Below are 27,906 nucleotides of genomic sequence, written 5' to 3' on the forward strand. Positions count from 1 at the left end.
GAACGGTGAGGCTGTGCGGGCAACGTAACCCCGCCAGCCACCGCACCCACGATAAAACCCAGACGCAGACACGAGTCTGTCCGTCTGCTAGGGCAGGGACCCCGGTACCCAGCACTCACCGCCCCCCATCTCCTCCAAGGAAAAGGGAGAGGAGAGAAAGATAAACACCACATGATCTCACTCACTTGTGGAATATAATGAACAACATAAACTGATGAACCAAAATAGAGCCAGAGGGAAAAAATATTTTAGATATTTTAGAATATCATGAAGTAACCCTGTTATTTGCAGATTTTTAATATTTCCTACAACTTTGGTGATATTGTACTATGTTAGGACAGTTTTGGTAATATCATTAGATTTAAAATCTTTTTTTTCTTGAAATATTAATTTTTATTGCAGGTAATTTTATTATACTTAAAGTAGTTTTTCTTGAAATATTATTGTTTATTGCATGAAACATTATTATATTTAAAATTGTTTTTCTTGAAATAAAAAAAAAGAAGAAGAGGGAGAGGAGACTGTCTGAACCTGAAGCGAGAAGGAGTCTGGGTAGACGTCAGGAGGCCCTGTCTGAGGCCAGCCCTCCACGGTCTGAAGGGACGCAGGGAGACCGGCGAGGGGGGCAGGCGTTACCTTCGCGGGGGACGCAGGCCTCCGCGAGCCCCAGGAAGAGCAGAACCAGCAGGCACATCTTCAGAAGCAGCTCCGGTCTGCACATGGCGGGGCCGGGTTTGGGGTGGACAAGTCCCCCTTCCAGGACAAACAGGACTCGGCTCACCCCCGCTCTCCGATCGCCAAGGGCAGAGCCGGCTGCCCACACGTGCCCTCCAGCCGCCTGCAGGCCCGCAGGGACCCACCTGTGCCCACGCCCCCAGTGCTCACCCAGAACGGCGTCTTCCCGCCCGCAGCTGCTGGTGGATCTGAAAGCAGCCTTTTGAACAAGGTCAGGCTGGGCATGACGCTGGCCGTCCAGGACCCACAGACCAAATCCTGCCCAGCTCCTGTTTTTGTAGAACCAATGAGCCAAGTGTGTGTGTGTGTGTGTGTGTGTGTGTGTGTGTGTGCGTGTGTGTGTGTGTGTGTGCATGTGTGTGTGTGTACATAAAAAAATAATGGTTTTATTGCCCGACTGGTATGGTTCAGTGGTTGAGCGTTGACCCATGAAACAAGAGGTCACCGGTTCGATTCCCAGTCAGGACACATGCCCGGGTTGCAGGCTCCATCCCCAGCAGGGGATGTGAAGGAGGCAGCTGATCAATTTTTCTCTCACCAAGGTTGCTCCCCTCTCCCCCTCTCCCTTCCTCTCACTCTCTAAAATCAATAAAGACATATTAAAAAAATAAAACTAGCCCTATCCGGTGTGGCTCAGTGGATAGAGCATCAGCCTGCAGACTGAAGGGTCCCAGGTTCCATTCCAGTGAAGGGCACATGCCCAGGTTGTGGGCTCAATCCCCAGTAGGGGGTGTGCAGGAGGCAGCCAATCAATGATTCTCTCTCACCATTGATGTTTCTATCTCTCTCTCCCTCTCCCTTCCTCTCTCTGAAATCAATGAAAATATATTTAAAAAAATAAAATAATAAAAGTAGACTAAAAAAATTGATTTTAGAAAGAGAGGAAGGGAGAGGGAGAGAGGAAGGAGAGAGGAGAGAAACATCGGTGAGAGAGAAAAACCGACCAGCTACCTCCTGCACACCCCCTACTGGGGATGGAGCCCGCAACCCAGGCCTGCGCCCTGACCGGGAATCCAGCGGTGACCTCCTGGTTCATAGATCAATGCTCAATCACTGAGCCGTCCCGGCCGGGCTGCTGCTGCTTCTTTTATCTCAAGTGTTTCCTTCTTTCACTGGCCCCAGCTTTAATAAATGTACACTCAACATAAAAAATGAAAAGAGAGAGCCCTAGCTGGTTTTGCCCAGTGGTTAGAGCATCAGTCTGCGGACTAAAGGGACCCGTGTTCAATTCCGGTCAAGGGCACATGCCTGGGTTGCAAGCTCGATCCCCACCCAGTAGGGGGCGTGCAGGAGGCAGCCAATCAATGATTCTCTCTCATCATTGATCTTTCTGTCTCCTTCTCCATTCCTCTCTGAAATCAATAAAAATACATTTAAAAATAAATAATTAAAAGGAGAGAGAGGAATAAAGCAATGTGTGTGCCATGACAAGAACGAACCTTGGCCACTTGATGCCCAGTGAAAGCAGCCAGTCACAGAAGATGACATGGTGTATGATTCCATTTACATAAAATGTCTGCAGGAGGTGAATCCAAGCGGACAGAGTGTGGACTAGTGCTGGTCGGGGGCAGGGTGTGGGGGAGGGGACCACTGGTGTCTCCTTTGGGGGCGATGAAAATGGTTGAGAGCCCTGGGTGGTTTGACTCAGTGGGTAGAGCGGCGGCCTGCGGACCAAAGGGTCCCCGGTTGGATTCCAGTCAAGGGCACATACCTGGGTTGCAGGCTCCTCCCCGGCCTGGGCCCTGGTCGGGTCTCCTGCAGGAGGCAACCAATTGATGTGTTTCTCTCACATCGATGTTTCTGTTTTTCTCCCTCTCTTCTACTCTCTCTATAAATCAGCGGGAAAATATTCTGGGGTGAGGATTAACAAAACAAAAAGAAAAGGAAAGAAAAGAAAAGAAAAAGGGTTTGAGAACCAGGGACAGGGGTGGGTTGAACAACATTGTGAATGCACCAAATACCACTGAACTGTACACTTTAAAAATATATATATATTATTGATTTTTTTACAGAGAGGAAGGGAGAGGGATAGAGAGTTAGAAACATCGATGAGAGAGAAGCATTGATCAGCTGCCTCCTGCATGCCCCCTACTGGGGATGTGCCTGCAACCAAGGTACATGCCTTCGACTGGAATCAAACCTGGGACCCTTGAGTCTGCAGGCTGACACTCTTTTTTTTTTTTTTTTTTTGGTCTGAAATTAAAACTTTTTATTTTTTTAAAATATCTTTATTGATTTTAGAGAGGAAGGGAGAGGGAAAGAGAGAAACATCAATGATGAGAGAATCATTGACTGGCTGCCTCCTGCACGCTCCCCCACTTGGGACCAAGCCTGCAACCCAGGCATGTGCCCTTGACTGGAATGGAACCTGGGACCCTTCAGTCTGAAGGCTGATGCTCTATCCACTGAGCCAAACCAGGTAGGGCTGAAATTAAAACTTTTTAAACTAAAAATCAGTTTATGGTGGGTAGTCATGTCCTAGGCCAGTAACTTCCCTGATAAAGGTCACTGAGCCTATTATCTTGTGTCTACAATAACATATCACTGGAATGTCAAAGTAATTTTCCTTTTTCCGGACCCCCTCAAAGCACAGGCACTGCTCTGGGGAGACCACACATCCCTTCATTGTTATTAATTGTTGAGTGTTAATTATCCTGCACCCATCTAAACAGAAGAAGTGTATGTTTATCATTTTACTCTTTATCCACTCCCAGAGGTCCCCCCCCCCTCCTTGTTCTCCTGCCTCCCTAATTTATCACCAATGGATTTTTCATAACTCACATCTCCTCTTTTGATTATAATGTATAAAACAAGGTGCAAAACTGCCATTCATTGAGATCCTGCTCTATGGCATTGTGGACAGTTTGGCTCAAATAAACTCACAAAAACTCTTCATAGGTTTGAATGTTCCTTACGTTGATACAAGATAAGTTAGAGACAGATTAAGTGGTGAAGTTCACTGCTTTTATGGTCAGACGGACTTGACTTCTATCTTGGTTTCGTCATTTGCTGTGTGCTAATTCAATCACTTTAAGTGATACTGTTGTGGCAAGTTTTCACTTGGAGTCTATAGGAACATATTCACAGAGAGATTCAGTAGGGTTTTTATCATTATAACAGAACTGGGGACCAATAGCAGCCATGAAATAGTTCATTATGCTTCCTGAATGTGTCAGGGGTTGGGTTGATCCCACGTTAAAAGTTTAACAGGGTCGCATTTCCCAAGGAGATAACGAGAACACACATCTGAAAGTATGGCATCCTATTTCAACAGATTCTGTTGTGGAGAATAAGACAGGAAAAAAAAGGCGGGGGGTGCTGTTTGTACTTAATCAGGCTGGGCATTTTTAACGTTTAGATTCCGACGGGTTAAAATTCACCACGTCCAGGCCTGGATCATGCAATATTCTGTCGGTTGGGGATTATCGACGGGCGGATTTCTGCCAGGAAACTACGGTCAAGAAGTGACTCTTGGGGCAGAGCTGCCTCGAACAGATTGTCAAACTGCAGCAGGAAGGCCGGGGAGGGTTGCGGGGCAGGAGGTAGGGGGGTAAGAGATCAACTAAAGGACTTGTATGCATGCATAGAAGCATAACCAGTGGACATAAGACATTGGGGGATAGGGGAGGCTAGGGGACTGTCTAGGGCGGGGGGATAAAATGGACACATATGTAATACCCTTTGTAATACTTTAAGCAATAAAAATAAATAAATAAATAAATAAATAAATAAATAAATAAAAAAAGAAGTGACTCTTGGAAGAAAAACACAAGCAGGCCCTCGTCCTTCCCAAGCATCGCGGGTACCGGCCGGAAGCAAGATGGCGCCTTCCCTCACCGACTGAGCCCCTAAATGTAGGGGAGTCACGCACGTAGGGGAGGCAGCAGGAGGGCATCTTTGCTGTTACCTAAGACGGTGAGTCGCGCAGCTTCACCGTCTCCAGGTCTCCATAGGGCTTCCCAACCCGCGCCACCAGAGGTTAACCTCCAGAAGCAAGATACACTGGAGCGGAAGTCTGCAGGCTGACACTCTATCCACCGAGCCACACCGGTTAGGGCTGAACTGTACACCTTTAAGTGGATGATTTCATGCGAGGTGCCTATTATCTCAATTTTAAAAACGTTTAATATGGAAAAATATACGAAAGTCTCTAAGAATAACACTGAAATAGCAACCTGTGTTTTGTTTTTTTTTTAAACTCCAAGCACAGCGACTACCTATAAAACGAACCACATTGAACACTGAACCCAGCAGCCACCACCCAGCTCTTCACGGGGAAATTAATGGAAACTCTTTAAGCCTCGCAGGCCAAGGCTGTGCCTGGAGGGGCCCCGAGCTCAGTCCAGGAGGGAAGAACGTGCTGTCTGTCCTGCCCCAGGGTCCTTACTCCCACGCAGCAGCCCACACACAGGTGGCTGCCACCTGAGCAGGTGTGACCTGCCTGGCCCCCGCCACGCTCCTCTGACCTGGGCAGGCCTGCTTCCAGCTCCCACCTCCCAGGGCAGGTCATGCCCCTGGCCAGGAGCTGGAATCCACCACCCTTTTCCTGGGCTCTGGTTGGTCAGTTCCTTCACCCGCTTTCTTGATGGGCCCTTTGGGGTTCCTTGTCCCCCCACTGACTAGAGGAGGGAGCAAGGAATTTAAGGGATGTGCCCACCATCAATGATTCTCTCTCATCAGGATGTTTCTATCTCTCTCTCCCTCTCCCTTCCTCCCTGAGATCAATAAAAATATATATATTAAAAAAACACCACAGAGGTTTGGCCTGCGGACTGAAGGGTCCCAGGTTCGATTCTGGTCAAGGGCACATGCCCAGGTTGTGGGCTTGTTCCCCAGTAGGGGGCGTGCAGGAGTCAGCCAATCAATAATTCTCTCTCATCATTGATGTTTCTATTTCTCTCCCTCTCCTTTTTTCTCTGAAATCAATAAAAAAAAAAAACAACTATATATATAAAAGCCCAAGAGACTGTTTGATCAGTAGGTATGATGTGTACTGACCACCAGGAGGCAGACACTCAACGCACAGGCATGGAAACATGGAACAGACTGATGAATCTCAGAGGGAAGCGGGGAGGGCAGAAAGAGATTAACCAAAGATCTTATATGCACACTAGAGGCCCAGTGCACGGATTTGTGCACTAGTGGGGTCCCTCGGCCTGGCCTGTGGGGACCGGGCTGAAACTGGCAGTCTGATATCCCCTGAGGGGTCCTGTATTGCCAGAGGGCATAGGCCAGGCTGAGGGACCCCACTGGTGCACCATTCGGGCCTCTAGTATTTATATATATTAAGGGATTTACCCAGAAGGGCGGTGCAACACCCCTTTTGAGAATGAGCCAGGAACCCTGATTTCTCTGTCTCCTCAGTGCCCACCCAGGCCTAGAACTTGGTGGGCACTCAGGGTCTACTGCGGGGTGTCTACGTGGCCCAAAGGAGGCGCACAGAGAACCTGGAGGCGATCGCCTGCCCGAGACCCCATCACTCCCGAGAGCTGGCACCAAGGGGCTGTGAGTGCACATTCCTTAGACTGGAGGGAGGCCCCCCTGTGGCTCTCGGTCTAACAGGATCAGGCGGTCTGGCAGGAAGGCCAGTGTGGGAGGTGGCCAGCTCCTCGGCCCGGCGAGGACAGATGGTGGGCGTCTGGCGTCGGCACATCAGTGATCTGTCTGGTACTGGAGGGACTCCCCACCCATGTTCCAGGAGCAAGTGGCCCATATCCGCCCATGACTTCTCCTGGGACGAGGAGTTCTGCCTCGGACGCGTGTCCAGCTGCCTGGCCCCGGGGAGGCAGCAGGAGCGCAGATTCTCAATGCTTCTCACGTGTTTACTCTCCACTCACATCCCCCTCACTTGGCCTGGCCAAGCCCACCATTTCCGGGGCCCCCTTTCCCTGCCCTCGCTCCTTCCCCTGGTTCTGAACCCTAGGACCCTTCAGGGATGATGGCCAGAGCAGGTGTCCCCCTCCAGACAGGTCTCCAGGGACCTCCCCCAGACCTTCTCACTTGGTCCCCTCCCCCTTTAGACCTGCTCCCCCTTGTGGGTGTCCCTTCGGGGAACCCCCAGAGCCACCTGTTTGATGTTCTTTGCCTCCATGTGCAGCAGAAGCACCCACGACATTGGCCCTTCACTCCATCTAAATGTTTCTCTGACTTTTCTCTTTCTCCAGCCACTGCCTACCTCCAGGAAAAGTCATGGCATTGTGGGGTGTCTGGGGTCATGGCAGTGCCGACCCCCTGGTCCATGCACCAGGGCCTTGCTCCCCAGACTCTCAGATTGCTTTTCTTTTTTTATTGATTCCTGAGGGAGAGAGGGAGAGAGAGAGAGAGAGAGAGAGAGAGAGAGAGAGAGAGAGAGAGAGAGAGAGACATTGATCAACTAGTGTCCTGGTACTTTCTCTATAATAGAAATGTCAGAGATGAAAGAAAATTAGTAAAATGTATATGAAATCTCCCTCCTGTCACAATGTGGGGCACACTGAGGGACCCAGAGTCAAGTTTGCACCCACCCACCCCCGTATGGAAATCACGCAAGACCCAGACCCATCCGGCCCCACCCCCGTCAAGCCCTGCAGGGCGGGGGGTGCACCCTCAAGTCCCCCAGCCCAGCACCAGGTGGGGGAGGGGCACGGCCTCAGGTCCCCCAGCCTGTGCTCAGGTCCCCCGGTGTGAGGGCGTGACAACCATTTGCATATTAGCTCTTTATTATATAGGATTGCCTCCCAAATGTGTCCTGACTGGGGATCAAACCCACAACCTGGGTATGTGCCCTGACTTGGGGTCCAACCTGCCACCCTTTGGTGCACAGGATGATGCTCCAACCAACTGAGCCACCTGGCCAGGCACCAGACTAGTGTGGGGTTTTTTGCTGTTGTTTTTGTTGCTAATCCTCACCCAAGGATATTTTTCCCCATTGATTTTTAGAGAGAGTAGAAGGGAGTGTGAGAGACACAGAGAGAGAGAAATGTCAATGTGAGAGAGACACACACTGATTGGTTGCCCCCCGTGGCTGACGGGAGGCTGGGGTCAAGCCTGAAACCGTGGTACGTGCCCTTGACCAGAATCAAACCCAAGATCCTTCAGTCTAGGGACCGAGGCTCCAGCCACTGAGCCAACCTGCCAGGGCCAGACTGATACAATTTTTAAAATATATTTTTATTCCAATGGACACAAGACACTGGCGGGGGGGAGGGTGAGGGCATGTGCCAGGGGTTAGGGGTGGCTGGGGGAAGGTCAATGGGGAAAAAAAAGGAGACATATGTACTACTATCTGTAATACTTTAAACAATAAAACAAAAAAATACAAAAAAATATATTCTTATTGATTTTAGAGAGGAAGGGAGAGGGAGAGAGAGATAGAAACATCAATGATGAGAGGGAATCACTGACCCGCTGCTTCCTGCAGGCACCACACTGCGATGGAGCCCGAAATCCGGGCATGTGCCCTTGACCCGGAATTGAACCGTGGCCTCCTGGTTCATAGGTTGATGCTCAACCACTGAGCCACGCTGGCCCAGCGGGTGGTATTTTTTCTTTTTAAATACAATCCCCAATTATTTAGTCAGACATTAAAAAGACCTGAAATTATATTCCAATAAATACGAGTAGAAAAAAATAAGAAGAAATAAAAGAGTTACTGAAGCTATACACGTTATTGTTTGAAAATGTGCTTACAGGAAATTGCTATAACACTCATAGCTTCCTGTCATTCTACAGTCGTAGCTAAATAAAGTTACTAAGGAAATAGCAATTGTTTTTTTTTTTTTAAGTTGGTAGCAAAATCATTTAGCAGAACACCATGCAAAGGCCTTTGCTGCTATCTAGTGGGTATTTTTTATAATAATTCTACAAATGACCTCTAAAAGCAAGTCACAACGTAACAGTTTAAACTGCTCAACCCTGGCTAGGTAGCTCAGTTGGTTAGACCATTGTTGGTTAGACGCAAAGGTTTCAGGTTCAATTCCTGGTCACGGCACATGCAAGAATCAGTGGATGTTGCCTGGACGGCGTGGCTCCGTGGTTGAGCATTGACCTATGAACCAGGAGGTCATGGTTAGATTCCCAGGCAGGACACATGCTGGGGCTGCGGGCTCCATCCCCAGGGAGGGGTGTGCAAGAGGCAGCCAATCAATGATTCTCCCTCAACACTGATGTTTCTCTCTCTCTCCCTCTCTCTCTGAAATCCATAAAAAATATATACTAAAAAAAAGAATCAGTGAATGCATTAGTAAGTGGAACAAATTCATGGTTCTCTCTCTCTCTCTCTCTCTCTCTCTCTCTCTCTCTCTCTCTCTCTCTCTCTCCTCTCCTTTCCTCTCTCTCTAAAAAACCAATGGGAAAAATAACCTTGGGTGAGGATTAACAAGAGAAACAAAACAGAGTTCCAGAGAGAGTTGGATGGAGAGATGCTGATTCTGCCAGGACCAGAGTCACGGTGGACTCTGAAAAGAGCCGGAACGGAGGAAACAGGGGGGTAGGCCCACCATCCTGTCCCCTTTCTGATGCTTAAATACACCCACCTCGAGCGGCTTGCAGGCATTTATTTTTTTAATACACGAGACATCCCTGGGCTAGTGTTGCCACTTCCTGTGATGCTGTAATCATTTCAAAACAAACCCAAAATGAAGCCCCAGGTGATCCGGGTGTGGGAACCAGGGAGGACCGGCTGTGGTTGAAGAATCACAGTATTACCACCACCCAGGGGGCTCAGGGCACCAGCGTGCTGGGCCCATGCCCCGAGTTTCTGCTTCCGTAGGTTTTATTTTTAATTTTTTTTCAAATCCTCACCAGAGGATATATTTTCCGTTGATTTTTACTCTTTAAGACATATTTTTATTGATTTCAGAGAGGAAAGGAGAGAGAGGGAGAGAGAGAATCATTGACATGTGAGAGACACATGGATTGGTTGCCTCCGCACTGTGCTCCAACTGGAGTGGGGATTATACCTACAACCGAGGTAAGTGCCTTTGACTGGTTCCTAAACCAGGGACACTTCGGTTTGAGGGTCTAACCACATAGCCACCCAACAGGGCTGCTTTAATAGGTTTTCATTGCCAACAAGTAGCCCAGATGTGTGGATGCATGGGGTCGGGGGCCGTGGCTGGAGAGGCAGGAGTGACTGAGTTGTTTGTCAGACAGAACCCACTCAGCCTCCTCCTGAGTCCTGACTCTCCCCCCAGGACAATGTCCAGGTGTGGGGACCAGGGCGGTGATGAGCAGACCTTCCGGACACACAGCAGAGTCCATCCCGTGTGGGCTGGGCGTCCAGGTGGGTGTTCCAGTCACTGAAGTGGACTCACTGATTTCAAGGAGACTTTGCAGACCTGGAGTTACTACAGAGCAGCCAGCATGGTTACCACACTGGGCAACCAGAGAGCTCTGACCAGCAGAGTCATGAAAGTCCCCCAGCTTGGCACAGGAGCCACGTGCCAAGAACTCAGTGGCCACAGCAGCTGGTGGCTGCCACGTAGGAAGAACCGACGCAGAGTGAGTCCTCGCTCACAGGATGTCCTGCTGGACAGACTGCTCTGCACGGTATCTGGGCCTCAGGTTAGAGCACTTGGCCCATTTGCATTAAAGGGCCTGGTCTGGCCAGTGCAGCCAGTGGGGTGAGCCTTGTCCTGGGCACTGACAGGTTTCAGGTGTGACCCCGGGTCAGGGCGCGGAGGGGAGCCAACCAATCAGGGATTCTCTCTCACATCCACGTTCCTCTCTTTCTCCCTCTCCCTTCCTCTCTCTCTAATGTCAATAAAAACATATTTTTAAAATTCAAAGGAATAAAAGGGCCAAGATGGCTTCTCCTACAGACACGTCAGGTTTCTGTCTGGGATGTGAGCGCACACTCAGCTGGGGGGGAGAAACCACATGGGTGCTTGTGGGCCTGGTGTCTTCAGGCACAAACTGCTCCCTGTCCCAAAGGGGACACCCCAGTCCCTCCTCTTCCCTCCCAGGCTGAGCACACTCCCTGTCGGATTTTCAGGGTGAGCTCTCTTCTGGAAGGTCCCAGGAGTAGCGCTGTGAGCTCAGTTTTGGGGTGCAGGGATCCCCTCCCTTATGCAGAGGGATTCTGGGAAGAGAAGAGGAGGGAAAGGCAGGGACAGTTGGGATTCTCTCCCTGGTTTAGCCAGATCAACCTTTCTCAAAGTGCGGTCTGTGGAACCCTGAAGGATCTCAGAGCCTTTCCCGGGAGGTGGGGGGTCAGCACTGTTTGCAGGAGATGAAGGACATCCTCGCCTTTTCACTCTGCTGACATGGGCGCTGAGGCCAAGCTCAGCGGGAATGGGCTGACACCCGACCTCCATAGTCCTTGCTCTTCCCCAGCACTAATCTGCAGAGAGAAGAGACAGACAGACAGATAGACAGACAGAGAGCAAAACCAGTTTCGCTTTTAAACGACACGATTGATGGAGGTGAAATTATTATCTTTACTGAAGCCTCATCCTTCAATCCACATTTTTAAAACATCCTGGCCTCCGGTGAAGATGCACCAAAGGTGGACGCGGTGCCTGCATCGCCCACAACCACAGAACAACGACCACCACCCTCCCCACAACCAGCATCAGAGCCGCCTGGAACCCGCCCAGCAGGATCCTCCAGCAGCTAGAGACTCAGCCACAGAGAGCAGACTGCTGGCTGCCGGAGGGCAGGGGAGGGACTGGGCACAGCAGGTGAAGGAGGAGGAGCTACAACCTGGCCCTTACAGTGTGGTCACGGGGAGGGAAAGGACAGCACAGGGAACACAGTCAATCACATTGTAACAACTACATGTGAGGTCACATGGCACTAGATGTATGGGGGCGATCACTGTATAAGTTATATGAATGTCTAACCAGAGTTGTACACCTAAACTAACACAATATTGTACATCAACTATATTTGAAAAATTAAAAATATTTTTTAAAAGAAGACATATGTATGTTGCATTCATTACACAAATGGGTTCATTTCTTCACTGTCTTTAATAAAAATGGAGGATGAAAAAACCTTATACGCTGGCCTGGGAAGTACACAAAAACACTTCTGCCACATGCCCAGGTCTCATGTCCCAGGAGATCATGTGGGCGCTGAGTTAGCCTCTTTCTCATGGGGTCCCATGGTTACTTTTTAAAAAATTATATTTTATTGATTTTTTACAGAGAGCAAGGGAGATGGATAGAGAGTTAGAAACACTGATGACAGAGAAACATTGATCAGCTGCCTGCTGCACACCTCCTACCAGTTAGGGCCCAAGTTTACATTTAAAAAAAAAAATTGAGCCTTAGCTGGTTTGTCTCTATGGTTGGAGCATAGGTCTGCGGACTGTAGGGTCCCAGGTGTGATTCAGGTCCAGGGCACATGCCCAGGATGTGGTCTCAATTCCCAGTAGGGGACGTGCAGGAGGCAGCAGATCCATGATTCTCTCTCACTATCATTGTTTCTATCTCTCTCTCCCTCTCCCTTCCTCTCTGAAATCAATAAAAATATATTTTAAACATTTTATTAAAGAGAGGAACTGAGAGGGAGACAGAGATGGAAACATCCATGATGGGAGAGAACCACGGATAGGCCGCCTCCTGAATGCCCCCCACTGGGGATCTAGCCTGCAACCCTGCAGGTGCCTCACAGGGAATAGAACCCTGGCCTCCTGGTTCACAGGTCAATGCTCAGCCACTGAGCCACACCCGGCCTGGCCCATGTTTACGTAACAGAACGAATGGCACAGACGCTGGGATTGCTGAGATTTGGTGAACTGGCTCACACTTTCTCAATAATGAACATGAGTGCCCAGGCTGGTGTGGCCCGGTGGGTAGAGCCTCAGCCTCCAGACTGACGGTCTGATTCCAGTCAAGGGCACATGTCGGAGTGGCGGGCCCAATCTCCAATGTGGGCCCAATGCCCAATGGGGCGAGCAGGAGGAGGCCAATCAGAGATTCTCCCTCATCATTCATGTTTCTGTCTCTCTCCCTCCCTCTCCTTCCTCTCTGAAATCAACAAAAATATATATTTTAAAAAATGAACATGAGCTTCTCCCTTCAGGAAATATCACCTGGCAGGTGCCAAGGGGCAGTCCTGTTTCCTGATACAATGTCAGCTCCCAAGAGAAAACCAGAATGTTGGAACAGGTGTGTCCCACCGTGTGAGCTAGACCGCTCCCCAGTGCTGACAGCTTTTCTAGGGGGCTCTGTGGGAACAGCAACACCTGTGAGCTTTGATGATGTGATTAAATGCATCAGCACGGGAAGGTCTCTGGGACTTAGAGACACAGGCGTCACTTTACATCACCTGCATGGGGACCAGAGCCACCCAGCGAGACAGCCCTGGGGACTGTGACAGAACAGAACAGAAACTATTCAATATTCCCCAGCCAGCGGGGCCGGTGGTGGAACATTGACCTATGAACCGGGAGGTCAGAGCTCAACTTTTTGTCAGAGCACACGCCTGTGATGTGGGCTCCATCCCCAGTGTGGGGCGTGTAGGAGGCAGCCGATCAATGATTATTTCTTATTATTGATGATTCTATCTCTCTCTTCCTCTTCCTTCTTCTCTGAAATCAATATAAAATATATATTTTTAAAAACATGACTCCTGTTACCATCTCACAGGCAGTGAGCATGCGACGTGGATTAATAACTGTCTCACCCTGTGTGATCCGTGAGGGTCACTATGATGACGTCACCACACACACAAGGTTGTCTGGGCGCCTGCCTGTGTGTGAGGCCGCACAGAGATGGTGACACCAAAACCCTGGAAAGTCCCTGAACAGCACAGCGCCCGGGCCAGGCCTCGGGGACAGGGTGACGGCGCCCCGCGCGGGAGGAGGGTCAGGACCGAGTCCCAGGGCCCAGGCCTGCGCTCAGGGCTCCGCAGGGACAGAGTCTGGGGGGCAGCTCCGTGTGGGGGCTCCCCAGCGCCCTGGTTTCACTTCTCCTCTCCCAACCTGTGTCGGCGCCTCCTTCCTGGAGACTCGTGACGCGGCCCCATTTCTCACTCCCATTGGCTGAGCGGTTTCCAGAGCAGCCAATCAGCGTCCCCGCGGCTCCCGGTTATAACTCCTCCGCGGAAGCGCCCGGACTCAGACCGTCCCCCCAACGCCGAGGATGCGGGTCCTGAGGCCCCCCACCCTCCTCCTGCTGCTCTCGGGGGCGCTGGTCCTGACCCCCAGCTGGGCCGGTGAGTGCGGGGCCGGAGGGGGCGGCGGGGCGGGGAGGAGCGAGGGGACCCGGCGGGGGCGCGGGGCCGGGAAGGCGCGTGTCCAGCCCCGGCCCTGCCCCCCGTCCGCCCCCCAGGCCCCCACTCCCTGAGGTATTTCAGCACCGCCGTGTCCCGGCCCGGCCGCGGGGAGCCCCGCTTCTACATCGTCGGCTACGTGGACGACACGCAGTTCGTGCGGTTCGACAGCGACGCCCCGAATCCGAGGATGGAGCCGCGGGCGCCGTGGATGCAGCAGCCGTGGGTGGAGCGGGAGAGGCCGGGGTATTGGGAGGAGGAGACACAGATCAACAAGGAAACCGCACAGACTTTCCGAGTGAACCTGCAGACCCTGCGCGGCTACTACAACCAGAGCGAGGACGGTGAGCCGCGCGCCGGGCCCCTCACGACCCCCCTCCCCACGGACGGGCCGGGGTCGCCCCGAGGGTCCGGGTCCGAGCGTCACCCCGAGGCGGCGGGACCCGCCCGGCCCCCACCCGGGAGGCGCCCGCGGGGACTGTGACCCGATTTCACTTTCAGTTTTAGACTCAGTCCCCGCGGGGCGGGCGGGGCGGGGCTGACGGCGGGGCGGGGCTGACGGCGGGGCGGGGCTGACCGCGGGGCGGGGCTGACCGCGGGGCGGGGCTGACGGCGGGGCGGGGCTGACCGCGGGGGCGGGGCTGACCGCGGGGGCGGGGCTGACCGCGGGGCGGGGTCAGGGTCTCACACCATCCAGAGGATGTATGGCTGCGACCTGGGACCCGACGGGCGCCTCCTCCGCGGGTACGAGCAACACGCCTACGACGGCACCGACTACATCGCCCTGAACGAGGACCTGACCTCCTGGACCGCGGCCGACATGGCGGCTCAGATGACGAAGCGCAAGTGGGAGGCGGCGGGTGTGGCAGAGCGTGTGAGGAGCTACGTTGAGGGAACCTGCATTCCATGGCTCCGCATTTACCTGGACAAAGGGAAGGAGACCCTGCAGCGCGCAGGTACCAGGGGCCCTGGGGCCGCCCCCTCTCCCCGGGGCTGGGGCTCCTACAAGGAGACAGGACAGGGGGTCAGTGTCAGACACCCCTCCTTGGGTCAGGGAGGGAGCCCCCTGGATGTCAGGTCAGGTACCAGAGGGACCCCCTCCTCTCAGGGACAGTTAGGGGTGCAGGCTCTCCTGGGGTGCAGGGAGACCCCCCTGAAATAGCCCATCAGCTGTTCCCATGGGCCCTGCAGGGGCTGTGGGACCCACCGGGACCTTCTCTCTCAGGCCTTGTGCGCTGCCCACACCCACTGTGTCTGAGGCCTGACCCCAGCTTTTCTGAGTCACGTGGCCTCCTGCCCTGGGCTGTGTCTCTCTGATTCTAGAACTTTCTAAAGACTAGGAGGGCCTTCCAGGTGCCTCTGTCCAGGCTGGTGTGTGGGCTGTGTGCTCCCTCCCCCACCCCAGGTGTCTGTCCATTCTCAGGATGGTCACATGGGCGCTGCTGGAGTGTCCCATGGCGGATGCAAAGTTCCTGCATTTTCTCCCCTCCCCTCAGACCCTCCAAAGGCTCACGTGACCCACCACCCCGTCTCTGAGCGTGAGGTCACCCTGAGGTGCTGGGCGCTGGGCTTCTACCCTGCGGACATCAGCCTGACCTGGCAGCGTGACGGGGAGGACCAGACCCAGGACATGGAGCTGGTGGAGACCAGGCCTGCGGGGGACGGCACCTTCCAGAAGTGGGCGGCCGTGGGGGTGCCCCCTGGAGAGGAGCAGAGATACACGTGCCATGTGCAGCACGAGGGGCTGCCCGAGCCCCTGACCCTGAGATGGGGTGAGGAGGGTCTGTGGGCACAGAGCCTCTTCTCAGGGCAGCAGGGGCCCTGGGGGACCTCAGTGGGGTCGGGGCTGAGGCCTGGGGTCAGGGCCCTCACCCTCCGTTCCCTTCTCCCCCCAGAGCCTCCTTCTCACACCTTCATCATCATCATGGGCATCGCTGGGGGCCTGGTTCTGCTGGGAGCCGTGGTTGGAGCTGTGATGTGGGGGAGGAGGCGCTCAGGTGGGCAGGGGTGGGGTCTGAGTGTCTGTCCCACTGGGGGTTCAAGCCCAGGTAGACGTGTGTCCCGCCTCCTTCATGGGAAGCACCATCCCCACGCGTGTGATGGCCAGTGTGGGGCTCTGTGCTCACACTTACTCTGTAGTGAGGCCCGTGGGAAAATGAGGGACCCACTTATCACCTGATGATGCTGGTGGTGGGGACCCCGTGCCCAGCAGCCCCAGGTCAGAGGGCAGGTCCCTGCTGAGCACAGACCTCCAGGAGGGCGGTGGGTCCAGTCCCCACACATGCACTTCCCTCAGGTTTCCTGGTCCTGCCCTGGGTCTGTACACAGGGTTCTGGAAACTTCTCTGGGTCCCAGGACTAGGCCTTCCTTTAGGACCTCATGGCCCTGCCTCCTCCCTGGTCTCTCACGGGATGTTTTCTTCCCGCAGGTGGGAAAGGAGGGAGCTACGCTCAGGCTGCCAGTGAGTATGGAGGGGTGACCCCTGAGACCCTGTGACAGTGCAGATGGGAGCCATGGGGGACCCCCCCTTAGTTCCTCCTTAGTCTCCTGCCCTGGGGCTCTGACCCCATCCTGGTGTGTCCCCCCCGCCCCCCAGGCAGTGACAGCAGCCAGGGCTCTGATGCGTCTCTCTCGGCTTCTAAAGGTGAGACCCTGCCGTGGGGAGGGGTGGGCAGAGGGGAGGACGGGGTGGTGGGGAGTCTGTGGGACACTGTGAGCATGAAGTGGACTCTGAGAATGTCACCAGTTACAGCCACTGACCTGAATGTGTTCATGATGCTTGTCCTCCACAGCGTGAGGCAGCTGCCTTGTGGGGACTGAGTGATGGAAGATGTGTTCACGCTCCCACTTCCTGACTCAAGAACCTCTGATTGGGGGGCTGGCCTGCTCTGCTCCCCACACTTTCCTGTCAGCAGAGGCGGGCTGGGCCCTCCCCATCCCTGCCTTTACTCCCTGGTGCTCTGAGCTGCCACTTCCTGCTTTGTATTGAAATGAGACTGTGGATTGACCTGGTGTTTTAATTCTTGCCGTGACTGGTGACGGGTAATTAAAGGAGACCCTTTAATTAATTATTTTCTCAGAGGAAATAAATGGAAGCACCAAGGGTTCTGCGGATTCCTGTGTGTTTTGTGCTCTTTGCAGGGGGGACGGGAGAGGCTGTGAGGACGGAGTGTGGTCGGGGCCTGTGCCCAGGTGGTGCTCAGTGCATCGTGGGCTTTGACGTGGCCACTCCTCGGCGGGGTCACCTCTCTGCTCCTCTGACCTTGTCCCTCAGTGTTCCCTGTCCCACCAGGGCCTGAAGGTTCCAACCCTCTGATCAGCTTGGTCTTTCTGGGGACCAGCCCCACCCTGACTCTCTCCAGGACCCTCAGCCAAGAGCCATCTCATCAGCGACCCAAAGACACTTGTCACTCAGGAGATGCCCAGGGTTTTAGGAGCTCAGTGCCAGGAGCCAGGGGCAAAGACCAGACACTTTCTCAGATCCATTCATAGCAACAGTGTCCCAATAATTGAAGATGCTGGCACCTTACTAGAGTCCCACCTACTCATGAACACTGTGTCCAGTCCATCGTCCTCTGAGGATGGTTACATGGCTCGGACACTTAGGAAAATTGCCCAACAGTTGTAGTCAGAGGAGAAATTGAATTCAGCCCTAATGTGACATTGCTGCCCAGCTCCCAGCATTGAGAATGACAGAGTCAGACAAAACCAATTGTTCACAAGAATGTGGACTCGTTCTGTCTCATATGTTCCTGGTGGGAAAGTGAGTTGTTCCAAACCTGGTGGGAAATGCATTGACCGCACTCCCTGCACCTGGAGACGGAGAGCAGGATGGGGTGTCAGGGGGAGTCAGAGGCTGAGCGTCACCGACAGGATGACAGGAGATCACACATGGGACGAGGGAGAGAGTGAAAGGCTCAGAAGGACAGATGGACCGAACGGAGAGACACCTGTTGGCAAAAGTGTGGAGAAAAGACAGCCCCTGCCCATGTTGGTGAGAATGTACTTGTTCTCCAGAAAGAGATTTTCAGCCCTTACTTACCTCAAACCACCCAACTTACATGATGGCTCCCTTTCACTGGTTGGGCACTCCTACCATGTCCCCCAATGCTTCCCAATGCGGTGCCACACATGGGCTGTCACAGCCGGGAAAGTTATTCAAGATGCCAACTCTCCCACCTCCCCTTTGAAAGAAATGATAAAAGGAGAGGATTTAATGAGGTCACACGGATCTCACATATCTTGGAGTTTAGGGCGAGTCACTCTGACCCATGGGACACCTGTACATTCCTGAGCAGAGACGGGTGAGATAAGGGAAGCAATTCCATGGGAGGGTAAGGAAATCGGGATGAAGCAGTCGATGTAGAAACACAAAGGTGGGAATGGCACCTAAGTGTTTCTTCCCAAGGGACGCCGAGGGGTACCTGTTGGCAACTCTCCCTGGACAGGAGTGAGGGGACCACAGGCCTCCAATTCAATTAGTGACTCCAGCGCGCTGTCTCAGCCTTGACTCCTCTCTGCGGGCTGACTGCGCTCAGCGACCCCTCTTCTGCTCCGTGTGACACGGGCTGGGGCGGGGTCATTGGAAGCCCGGCTGGACCAGAACATTCCAGAGGGTCCCTGACGGGGTGCAGCTGGTGCTGGAAGCCAGCTGGAGGTCCTTGGGCTCTGAGATGGGTGCTGCTCCAAGCTGGGCCCCTGGCTCCAGGGGGCGTGGGCCAAAGGCACAAGTCAGACCCACAGACACCACGTGTCACACCCACAGGCTCCTCATGTCACACCCACAGGCCCCTCATGTCAGATCCACAGGCCCCTCATGTCAGACACACATGCTGCTCATGTCAGACCACAGGCCCCTCATGTCACACCCCCAGGCCTCTCATGTCAGACACACATGCTGCTCATGTCAGACCACAGGCCCCTCATGTCAGACCCACAGGCCTCTCATGTCAGACACACAGGCTCCTCATGTCAGATACACAGGCCCCTCATGTCAGACCCACAGGCCACTCATGTCAGACACACAGGCCCCTCATGTCAGACCCACAGGCCCCTCATGTCACACCCACAGGCCCCTCATGTCACACCCACAGGCACCTCATGTCACACCCACAGGCCCTCATGTCAGACCACAGGCCCCTCATGTCACACCCACAGGCCCCTCATGTCAGACATACAGGCCCCTCATGTCACACACACAGGCCCCTCATGTCACACCCACAGGCCCCTCATGTCACACCCACAGGCCCCTCATGTCAGACCAACAGACACCATGTTTCAGACCCATAGTTGCAATCTTCTTCATTATTCAAATGATTTCGTTCCAGATTTTCAAGTTTTGACCTTAAGTTGACAAACACATGAGTCCAAATGCTACCTTGAAAACATGCAAGTTGCATCTCTAAATCGTCAATTTGTATCCATTGGAAATCCTTTAATTCCAAAGTACTGTAAACAACTACATCCAGATACTTAATTATTTTAATGGTCTGTTCTATGCTTCTAAATTGGTTGAATCTTTCGCTGAACTGTTCAAATAACGAGTTTACTATATAATGGTACATAAGTATGGGCTCCATTACACTCGTTGTAGTGGCCTTCTCCAAATACTTTTTTTATCCGAGCTTGTGTTCATTGATTGGTCGGGAAATTCCCCCAAAATGGTGGCGGTCAGCTTTCCTGCTCCTCAGGAACCACTTCCCAGACTGGAATGAAAGATGTGGGTGCTTCTGAGATGCTTGTCCTGGGACCTGCAGGGGAGAGCTATGGGTCTGCGGTCACTGAGCCCAATGGACTGGATGAAGGTCCTGGGTTCCATTTCAGTCAAGGTCATGTACTGGTTGGGGGCAGGATCCTGGGCCCTGGTCCCGTGCTTGGGGGAGGCAACCAATCAATGTGTCTCTTTCAACAGATGTTTCTCTCTGTCTCTTCGCCTCCTTTCCACTCTCTCTAAATATCAATGGAAAATATATCCTCCAGTGAGGTTTAGCACCACCACCACCAACAACAAAAAAAAGTTAGAATAAAATAAAATAAAAATAAAAAGGCAAGAAAAAAATGTCTGAGAGCCAGGACAGGGCCTCCCCGGGAAGATCTCCACTGTCAACACCACTGTCCAGCACAGGTGCCCGAGGTGGGTACTAACCATCACACCTGCTCATAGAAAAGGAACAGGCCTGGGGCGGGGGGTGGGTGGGGGTGTGACTGTCCTGAGGTCACACAGGGAATGAGTCCTGAGCTGGGATTTGACCCCAAGTAGGGTGCCCTGGGCATGCCTGCTCGGCCCTTGTGAAAAACTGCTTCTCCCTTCCAGGAAACACCAGCAGAAGCCCAGCTCAGGACTCACTGGCACGTCTGGGTCTCCTGTGCACTTATCTCATGGCCCCACATGCGTGTGGTCGGTGTGATGTTGTCCTGCAGACAAATTCCATGATTCCTCGTGGAGGCAGCCTGGGTGTGTGCTGTCCGTCTCCAGGAGAGCTCAGCTACAGGCGTCACCACTCACTGCAGCGCCTCCTCTCCTCACTCCAGAGTCTGCTCAGTGGCGCTGTCTACTCTCCGTGACTCACAGTTCCCCGGAGTCAGAGCCTGGCACACACACTGGGTGCTCAGGGGTGTCTGTGGGGTGAGTGACTGACAGGAGAAGGATGGGGGCCTGGAGGAAGAGCTCCACATGGCAGCAGTGGGCTGGCCACAGCTGGCCTTCCTCACACCGCCAAGAACCACCGACTCATTCCACAGACATCTAAGGAGCCATGATTGCTCCTGAGGGCGGGGAGCCCTTTCCGCCCTGGCCTCTGGGGTAGCCCCCTGCCATGGTGCTGCCCGCTGCCTCCTCCAGCCCCCCCTGGCCACCAGGAGCCGCCCCTCCCCCGCCTGGCTCCTCCCTGGTCTAAGCAGACCTGTACCCCAATGTCCTCGGGTCCTTCCCAGCTGTTTCTGCCCAAAACCCCGCTTTAGCGGGAGGCGGGGTCCGGAGTCGGTGAGCGGGCGGAGCTGCCCACGGTTGGGGCTGGGGGAGCTTCTGTTCTGAGTGGACTTGACCTTTTTCCTGAGTTCAAAGTAGCGTGAGTTTTTCTTCTATATTTTGTCCCAGTTCGCAAAGGGCAGTGAGAAGTCCAGGTACCCAGATTTCCCCTCCGCCCACCCCTCCTGACCTCTGCCCTCCCCACCCACAGAAGGGGCCACTGCATAGTGCCCTGCCCCCTCTCCCTCCCTGGGGCAAACACCCTATGGGGGTGGGGGGCAACGAGGCGGGCCAGGGCCCAGGAGAGGAGCGCGGGTGGGCTCCTTGGGCAGAGGGGCAGCTGAAGGCAGGGGAGGGGCCTGGCAGCGGGCTCCATGGTCTGTGACCTGGAAAGGCAGGAGGGGGACGGAGATGCCGGCTCTGAGAAGCGTGTGGAAACAATTCACCAGCATCTGCCCAGAAATAAAGTCACTGATGAGGTGCCAGCCAGCCCCCGGGTTCTGTGGGGGCGCCACCCTCAAGGGTGCGGTGGGGGGAGAGGGGTTTTGGGGAACCCACCCAGCGCCTGGGGCAGCCGTTCCTGCCCTTGAGTCTGGAGAGGGGACCCGGTGAGAGGTGATGGAGGTGAAGGCTCCCCCATTTCCACCCACGGGAGATACCGGGAGATACGCACACCTGCTGGGGCCCCAGGACCAGGTCACCCCACGTCCCTCTCAGAGGCAGGGAAAGGGCCGGCTCCGCACCAGGCCCGCCGGGGCGGTGGTTCTGGAGACTGGGCTGTGACCAGGAGCCAGGCTGTGCTCCCAGAGGTCTGTGCGGGCCTGGCTGGGGGTGGGGGTGGTCCTTCTGTCCGACCTCCATGGGGTCTGGCCAGGGGCTCTGTAGTTCCTCCCCTGCACCCCCTCCGGTGTATCTGGCCCTTGGCCTGGAACAGGGGCCACGCCAGGCCCCACCCCACCTGCCGGGTGAGTGAGGGGAGCAGCCTGGGCCGCCCTCGCCTGGTCCCTGAATCCATCTCAGTCCCAACTTCCAAACACACCCCGAAGCCGTGACCTCCTGGACCCCCCTCACCCTCCAGGTCCAGCCGCTTCCCATGGCTCAGAACTCACGGCTTCCGATGGCTCTCACGGGTGACGGTGACCCCACGGCGTGAGGGAGGAGGAGAGATGGCAGCGAGCTCCCGCCAAGCGGAATCCTACTGGTCTGCGACCGGGTCTCCATCGCCTGCAGACCAGGCTGGGCTTTTTGATTTATTTATTTATTTTAAATATATTTTATTGATTTTTTACAGAGAGGAAGGGAGAGGGACAGACAGCTAGAAACATCGATGAGAGAGAAACATCGATCAGCTGCCTCCTGCTCACCCGCTGCTAAGGTACATGTGCCCGCAACTAAGGTACCTGCCCTTGACCAGAATCGAACCTGGGACACTTCAGTCCTCAGGCCGATGCTCTGTCCACTGAGCCCAGCAGGTTAGGGCGGGCTTTTTTAATTTTTAAAAATAAATTATTTTCTTTTTAAATTACTTCTAGGGACAGAAAGAGAGGGGCGGGGAGAGAAACATTGAATCTATGGAGCTTGAACCCAAAACCAGGGCATGTGCCCAAACAGGGAACCGAACCCAAGACCCTCCGTGACCCCTCGGCACCCAGGCCCGCGCTGGTATCCCTGAGCCACACCTGCCAGGGCCGGGTCTGCGCGTCTGGGTCCTTCAAACGCTTCAGACACGTGCGAACCAGCTCACAGGCCAACACGCCCCAAGCGGCCGCAGGCGTTTCTCTCCCGGAAACCATGTCCCAGCGGATTATGAAAAATGGATCAACCCTGGTCTCTAACCAATCACAGGGCGGGGAGGGAACAGGAAGTGATGCCCGGAGCGGGTACACAAACAGGCGGGTGCCAGCGCCTGGCACAGAGTTCGCCAGTCTGGGCTGCAGGAGCTGCCGGTGTGGGGGCCGCGGAGGCGGTGAGTGGGGCGAGGGCATCCGAGGCCTGGGGTTTGGAAGCGAGTGAAACCCATCTCATTCTCTCCTCTCTTCCCCCCAGAACTGAGGTCCTGTTACCAAGTCCATACCTCCGTCCCCCTCCATCAGGAGCTGACTTCAGACCGGGATTGCTCCAGTCCGATTAGAGACGTTCCCAGGGAATATGTCTACAGACCATGCATTTTCCGATGGTCATGGGCATCCCCAGGACAGCCTGGGCTGGGCGCTGCCACTTGCCAGACGACCCCAGGGAAACCTCACGGAAGGACAGCACAGGGACTCTGAAAGGGGGCACGAATTCTTCAGAGCCTTCCAACACCCAGAGGACGCGGACCCCCTCCAGAGCGTGCACACAATGTCTGCGCTCCTCCACCGCTGGCTGAGGCCCGATGTGCTCACCAAGAAGCAGATCTTGGAGCAGCATGGCGGACTTGGGTCTTTGTCTTCTGAGGATCATGATTTTGACCCCATGGCTGAGATGTTGGTCCATGACTATGATGACGAAAGAACTCCTGAAGAAGAGGAGATGATGGATGAGGGTAAAAACTTCAGCTCTGAAATTAAAGACTTAGAGAAGGAAGGAAGCATGCCTCTGGAAGACCTGCTGGCCTTCTGCGGCTCTGAGCCCGTGCTGCCCGCCGCAGGGGAGCCCAGTGCCCACAGCTCCCCAAGGGAACTTGCCGACCAGCTGCCAGACATGACTCTGGACAAGGAGGAAATAGCAAAAGACCTGCTGTCAGGTAGCGAGGAGGAGGCGCCTTGTTCTGCAGACGACCTGGTGCCGTCGCTGACTTTCCACGAGGCTTCCGACTTCTTCCCGAGGCCATTACACTCAAATGCTACTTGTGAAGAAGATAAAGAACCAGAGATTGAAGATGTTGAAACAGACAGTGGTAACTCCCCTGAAGATGTGAGGAAGGAAGTAAGGATCGGTTTACAATATCAGGCCGAGATCCCCCCTTACCTTGGAGAGTATGATGATGATGATGATGATGATGATGAAGCGTCTGAAGAAGGAGGCCAGCTCCTCTGGCGTCCCGGGGTGGTTGCGGAGAGCACAGTGAAGGAGTACCTTGTCGAGGCCGCACTCAGAACTGGGAAGGAGAAAAGGGTGGCCGGGGTTTCGGCCGGAGCGCTCACCAGGGACGATGAGCGGGCATCACAGGAGCTGCTCAGGTGCGACCATCACGTCCAGGAGGCGCTGGAGAGGCACTGCCGCGGCGGAAAGGCAGCTCAGGAGGGCATGGCTGCGTGGACAGAAGAAGAAATCCAGGGCTTTGAGCATGCGCTCATGGTCTTTGGAAAAGACTTTCACCGTGTACAGAAGCACTGGGTGAAGACCAGAACGGTGGCGCAGTGCGTGGCGTTCTACTACCTGCGGAAGATGGGGAAGAGGTCCGGGCGCTAGGACTGCTTCGCGCAGCAGACCCGGTTCGGGAAGAATCGGTACCACCACCGCCCCAGACTGACGGACTACACGGACCGCCTGGCGGATGAGACAGACGCTCTGGGGGGACAGTCAGTTCTCCCGGCTTAACCGCCTCCCGCCCGGACCCTGTTCCCTATTGGCCCCATACTCTGTCAGTCTTGCTGGTTGTTTCAATAAATATTTCACGATCCAACCCTTATCCCTTGTTTGTCCTCTGTTGTCCTTTATTTCGTTGCAAAATAGGGAGGTCCCAGGAGAGTGGCCAGATGCCCTACAGAATACCCAGTGCCATGTGGATGTCAGATACACCACATGTTTTATTTTCTAAAATATATATATATATTTGTATGGATTTCAGAGGGGAAGGCAGAAGGAAGAGAGAGAAGGACACATCATTGATGAGAGAGAATCATGGATCTGCTGCCTCCTGCACGCCCCCTACAGGGGATGGAGCCTGCAACGCGCACATGTGCCCTTGAATGGAATTGAACCTGGGACCCTTCAGTCCATAGGCCAAAGCTCTATCCACTGAGCCAAACCATCCAGGGCCACAGCATTTTTTAGATGTGTGTGTGTCTTGAATTATTCCTTTATTTGACATTTGCATTTCACTGAGCATCGTTTTTTGAGAGAGAGAGAGAGAGAGAGAGAGAGAGAGAGAGAGAGAGAGAGAGATGGTTGCTCCCTGTAGGCACCTGGGCTGAAGATTTAACCCGCCACCCAGGCTTGTACCCTGACTGAAAATGGAACCGGCAACCTTTTGCTGCACAAGATGATGCTCAAACAACGGAGCCTCTCCCGCACCCGGGCTTGGTGGCCACACCCAGAGATAAGCGTTTGCCTGGTGTGGGGTGTGGCTCCCCAGGGGGTTCTCGTGTTTGGCTGCCTCGGCTGGATCAGAGCTCTGGTTGCCCAGTGTGGTAACCACGCTGGCTGCTCCGTGGTGACTCCAGGTCTGCAAAGTCTCTGCAATCAGTGAGTCCACTTCAGTGGCTGGAACACCCACGTGGACGCCCAGCCCACACGGGATGGACCCTGCTGTGGGTCTGCGAGGTCTGCTCATCACCACCCTGCTCCCCACACCTGGACATTGTCCTGGGGGGAGAGTTAGGACTCAGGAGGAGGGTGAGTGGGGACCACTTCTCCAGCAGTGGTCCCCAGACCACATGCATCCACACAGCTGGGCAACTTGTTGGCAATGAAAACCTACTGAAGCAACCCTGTTGGTTTACTCAGTGGTTAGAGCCTCAAACCGAAGTGTCCCCAGTTCACTTCCTAGTCAAGGGCACGTACCTCGGTTGCAGGTACAATCCCTGCCCCGGTTGGGGCACAGGGAGGAGGCAACCAATCCATGTGTCTCTCTCATGTCGATTTTTCTCTCTCTCCCCCACTCCCTTCCACTCTCTCTAAAAATCAATGGAGTCCTGGCTGGTTTGGCTCAGTGGATAGAGCATTGGCCTGCAGATAGAAGGGTCCAGGGTTCAATTCTAGTCAAAGGCACATGCCCAGGTTGTGGGCTCCATCCCCAGCAGGGACCGTGCGAGAGGCAACCAATCCATGATTCTCTCAGCATTGATGCTTCTGTCCCTCTCTCCCCCCGCCCCTTTCCTCTCTGTAATCAATAAAACTATAGTAAAAAAAATAAAAATCAATGGAAAATATATCCTCAGGTGATGATTTGGAAAATAATTAAAAATAAAACCCACGGAAGCAGAAACTCAGGGCATAGGCCCAGCACGCTTGTGCCCTAAGCCCCCCAGGTGGTGGTAATACTGTGATTCTTCAACCACAGCCGGTCCTCCCTGGTTCTCACACCCGGATCACCTCGGGCTTCATTTTGGGTTTATTTTGAAATGATTACAGCGTCACAGGAAGTGGCAACACTAGACAAGAGAGGTTAAAAAAATAAATAATTTATGTATTAAAAAAATAAAATAATCCCTGCACGCCGCACGAGGTAAGTGTATTTAAGCATCAGAAAGGGGACAGGATGGTGGGCCTACTCCCCTGTTACCTCTGTTCCGGCTCTTTTCAGGGCCCATGGTGACTCTGGTCTCGACAAAATCAGCATCTCTCCATCCAACTCTCACTGGAACTCTGTTATGTTTTTCTCGTTAATCCTCACCTAAGGTTATTTTTCCCATTGGTTTTTGAGAGAGAGAGGAATGGAGGAAAGGAGAGAGAGAGAGAAAGAGAGAGAGAGAACCATTAATTTGTTTCAGTTATGCATTCATTGATTCTTTTTTAATATATATTTTTTATTGACTTCAGAGAGGAAGGGAGAGGGAGCGAGAGAAACATCAGTGATGAGAGAGAATCATTGATCGGCTGCCTCCCATTGGGGATTGAGCCCTCAATCAGGGCCTGTACCCTGACTCTGAATCGAACCTTGACTTCCTGGTTCATAGGTTGATGCTCAACCACTGACCCACACCGGTTGGACAACATTCACTGATTCTTGTATGTGCCATGACCAGAAATTGAACCTGAAACCTTTGCATCTCTAAACAATGGAATAACCAACTGAACTGTTTAAACTGTTCTACCCAGCCAGGGTTGAACAGTTTAAACCAGTGATGGTGAACCTTTTGAGCTCGGCGTGTCAAAATTTTGAAAAACCCTAACTTAACTCTGGTGCTGTGTCACATATAGAAATAGTTATAATTTTTTTATATATATTTGCAAGCATAGTAAAAAAAAGATTTATATTTTTGAGATTTATTTTATATTCTTAAATGCCATTTCACAAAGAAAAATCAACCCAAAATATGTATAAAATGAACAAAAACAATGTACATTTAGGAAATAATAATAGTAAAAGCAATGATAATCGAATGGCACGAAAACTAGAAATTAGTGACTTTTTGGTCCTGTTGTTTTTCTGCTAATTCTTCTATTGCAGGTTCATACTTGGTGCACTTCAAGGCCAAGCAAGTGCCACTAACTCATCTGTTAGCCGGTTTCTTTTGTTCGTTTTAATATTATTTAATGCTGAGAACAAAGTCTCTCAAAAATATGTTGATGAAAAAATTATTAGCAAAGCCATTGCTAGATTTTTTATGTCACTAAAAGTGCCAGGTACTCTGTTCGAAGCACTCAAAATTTCTTGTTCGTAGTTGCACTCTTCTTCATTATTCAAACGATTTCGTTCCAGATTTTCAAGTTTCGACTTTAAGTCGACAAACACATGAGTCCAAATGCTACCTTGAAAATCTGCAATTTGGGGAGAACCAAGATGGCGGCATAGGTTAACGCCGGAGTTTGCTGCCTTGAACAACTACTTCAAAAGTGAAACTAAAAGATGGAACGGACATCACGCAGAACCACAGGAACGCTGGCTGAGTGGAAGTCCTACAACTAGGAGGAAAGAGAAACGCATACGGACACTCAGAGGAGGCGCAGTGCTGAAGTCAAATTCTGAGGTGCGGAGTGCGAGGAGCGGGCTGGCGGCGGAGGGCGCGGTTGGCGTTTTCAATCGGGAGGGAGTCGCAGACTCTGAGCTCCAGATCCGGGCGAGTCTTTAGGGACCCAGACTCAAACGGGAGAAGCGGGACTGTCTGGCTTCGGTCAGAGCGAGTGCAGCTTTCTCT

The 27,906-nt window shown here is 53.3% G+C and overlaps 2 protein-coding genes across 5 annotated transcripts; both read left to right on the forward strand.

The window, feature by feature from the left end:
- The first annotated feature begins 13,720 nt into the window (after positions 1-13,720).
- LOC118655123 (saoe class I histocompatibility antigen, A alpha chain-like) lies at positions 13,721-17,042 on the forward strand. 4 transcript variants are annotated; one of them, XM_036306592.1, is made up of 8 exons: positions 13,721-13,878; positions 13,995-14,279; positions 14,616-14,891; positions 15,432-15,707; positions 15,831-15,932; positions 16,364-16,396; positions 16,532-16,579; positions 16,728-17,042. In XM_036306592.1, exons 1-8 carry the CDS (start codon positions 13,806-13,808, stop codon positions 16,730-16,732), a joined length of 1,098 nt encoding a protein of 365 aa, XP_036162485.1. In that variant the 5' UTR covers positions 13,721-13,805; the 3' UTR covers positions 16,733-17,042. The 4 variants fall into 4 exon arrangements, with proteins under 4 accessions (XP_036162485.1, XP_036162486.1, XP_036162487.1 ...); XM_036306593.1 differs by lacking the exon at positions 16,532-16,579; XM_036306594.1 differs by lacking the exon at positions 15,831-15,932.
- Positions 17,043-23,230: 6,188 nt separating this feature from the next.
- On the forward strand, positions 23,231-24,515 carry LOC118655124 (mesoderm induction early response protein 3-like). Its single transcript, XM_036306596.1, has one exon. The coding sequence runs from the start codon at positions 23,243-23,245 to the stop codon at positions 24,293-24,295; it is 1,053 nt and encodes a 350-aa protein (XP_036162489.1). The 5' UTR covers positions 23,231-23,242; the 3' UTR covers positions 24,296-24,515.
- The last annotated feature ends 3,391 nt before the right edge of the window (positions 24,516-27,906 follow it).

This window comes from Myotis myotis, unplaced genomic scaffold (assembly GCF_014108235.1).
Source record: "Myotis myotis isolate mMyoMyo1 unplaced genomic scaffold, mMyoMyo1.p scaffold_m19_p_42, whole genome shotgun sequence".
In the NCBI taxonomy this organism is placed as follows: Eukaryota; Metazoa; Chordata; class Mammalia; order Chiroptera; family Vespertilionidae; genus Myotis; species Myotis myotis.

Excerpts from the sequence above, each read along its gene's own strand:
- LOC118655123 (XM_036306592.1), top strand. The coding sequence starts at position 13,806 with ATGCGGGTCCTGAGGCCCCCCACCCTCCTCCTGCTGCTCTCGGGGGCG. Across the intron at positions 15,933-16,363 it reads GTGGGGGAGGAGGCGCTCAG|GTGGGAAAGGAGGGAGCTAC; the intron begins GTGGGCAGGGGT and ends TTCTTCCCGCAG. Across the intron at positions 16,397-16,531 it reads GAGCTACGCTCAGGCTGCCA|GCAGTGACAGCAGCCAGGGC; the intron begins GTGAGTATGGAG and ends CCCGCCCCCCAG.
- LOC118655124 (XM_036306596.1), top strand. The coding sequence starts at position 23,243 with ATGTCTGCGCTCCTCCACCGCTGGCTGAGGCCCGATGTGCTCACCAAG.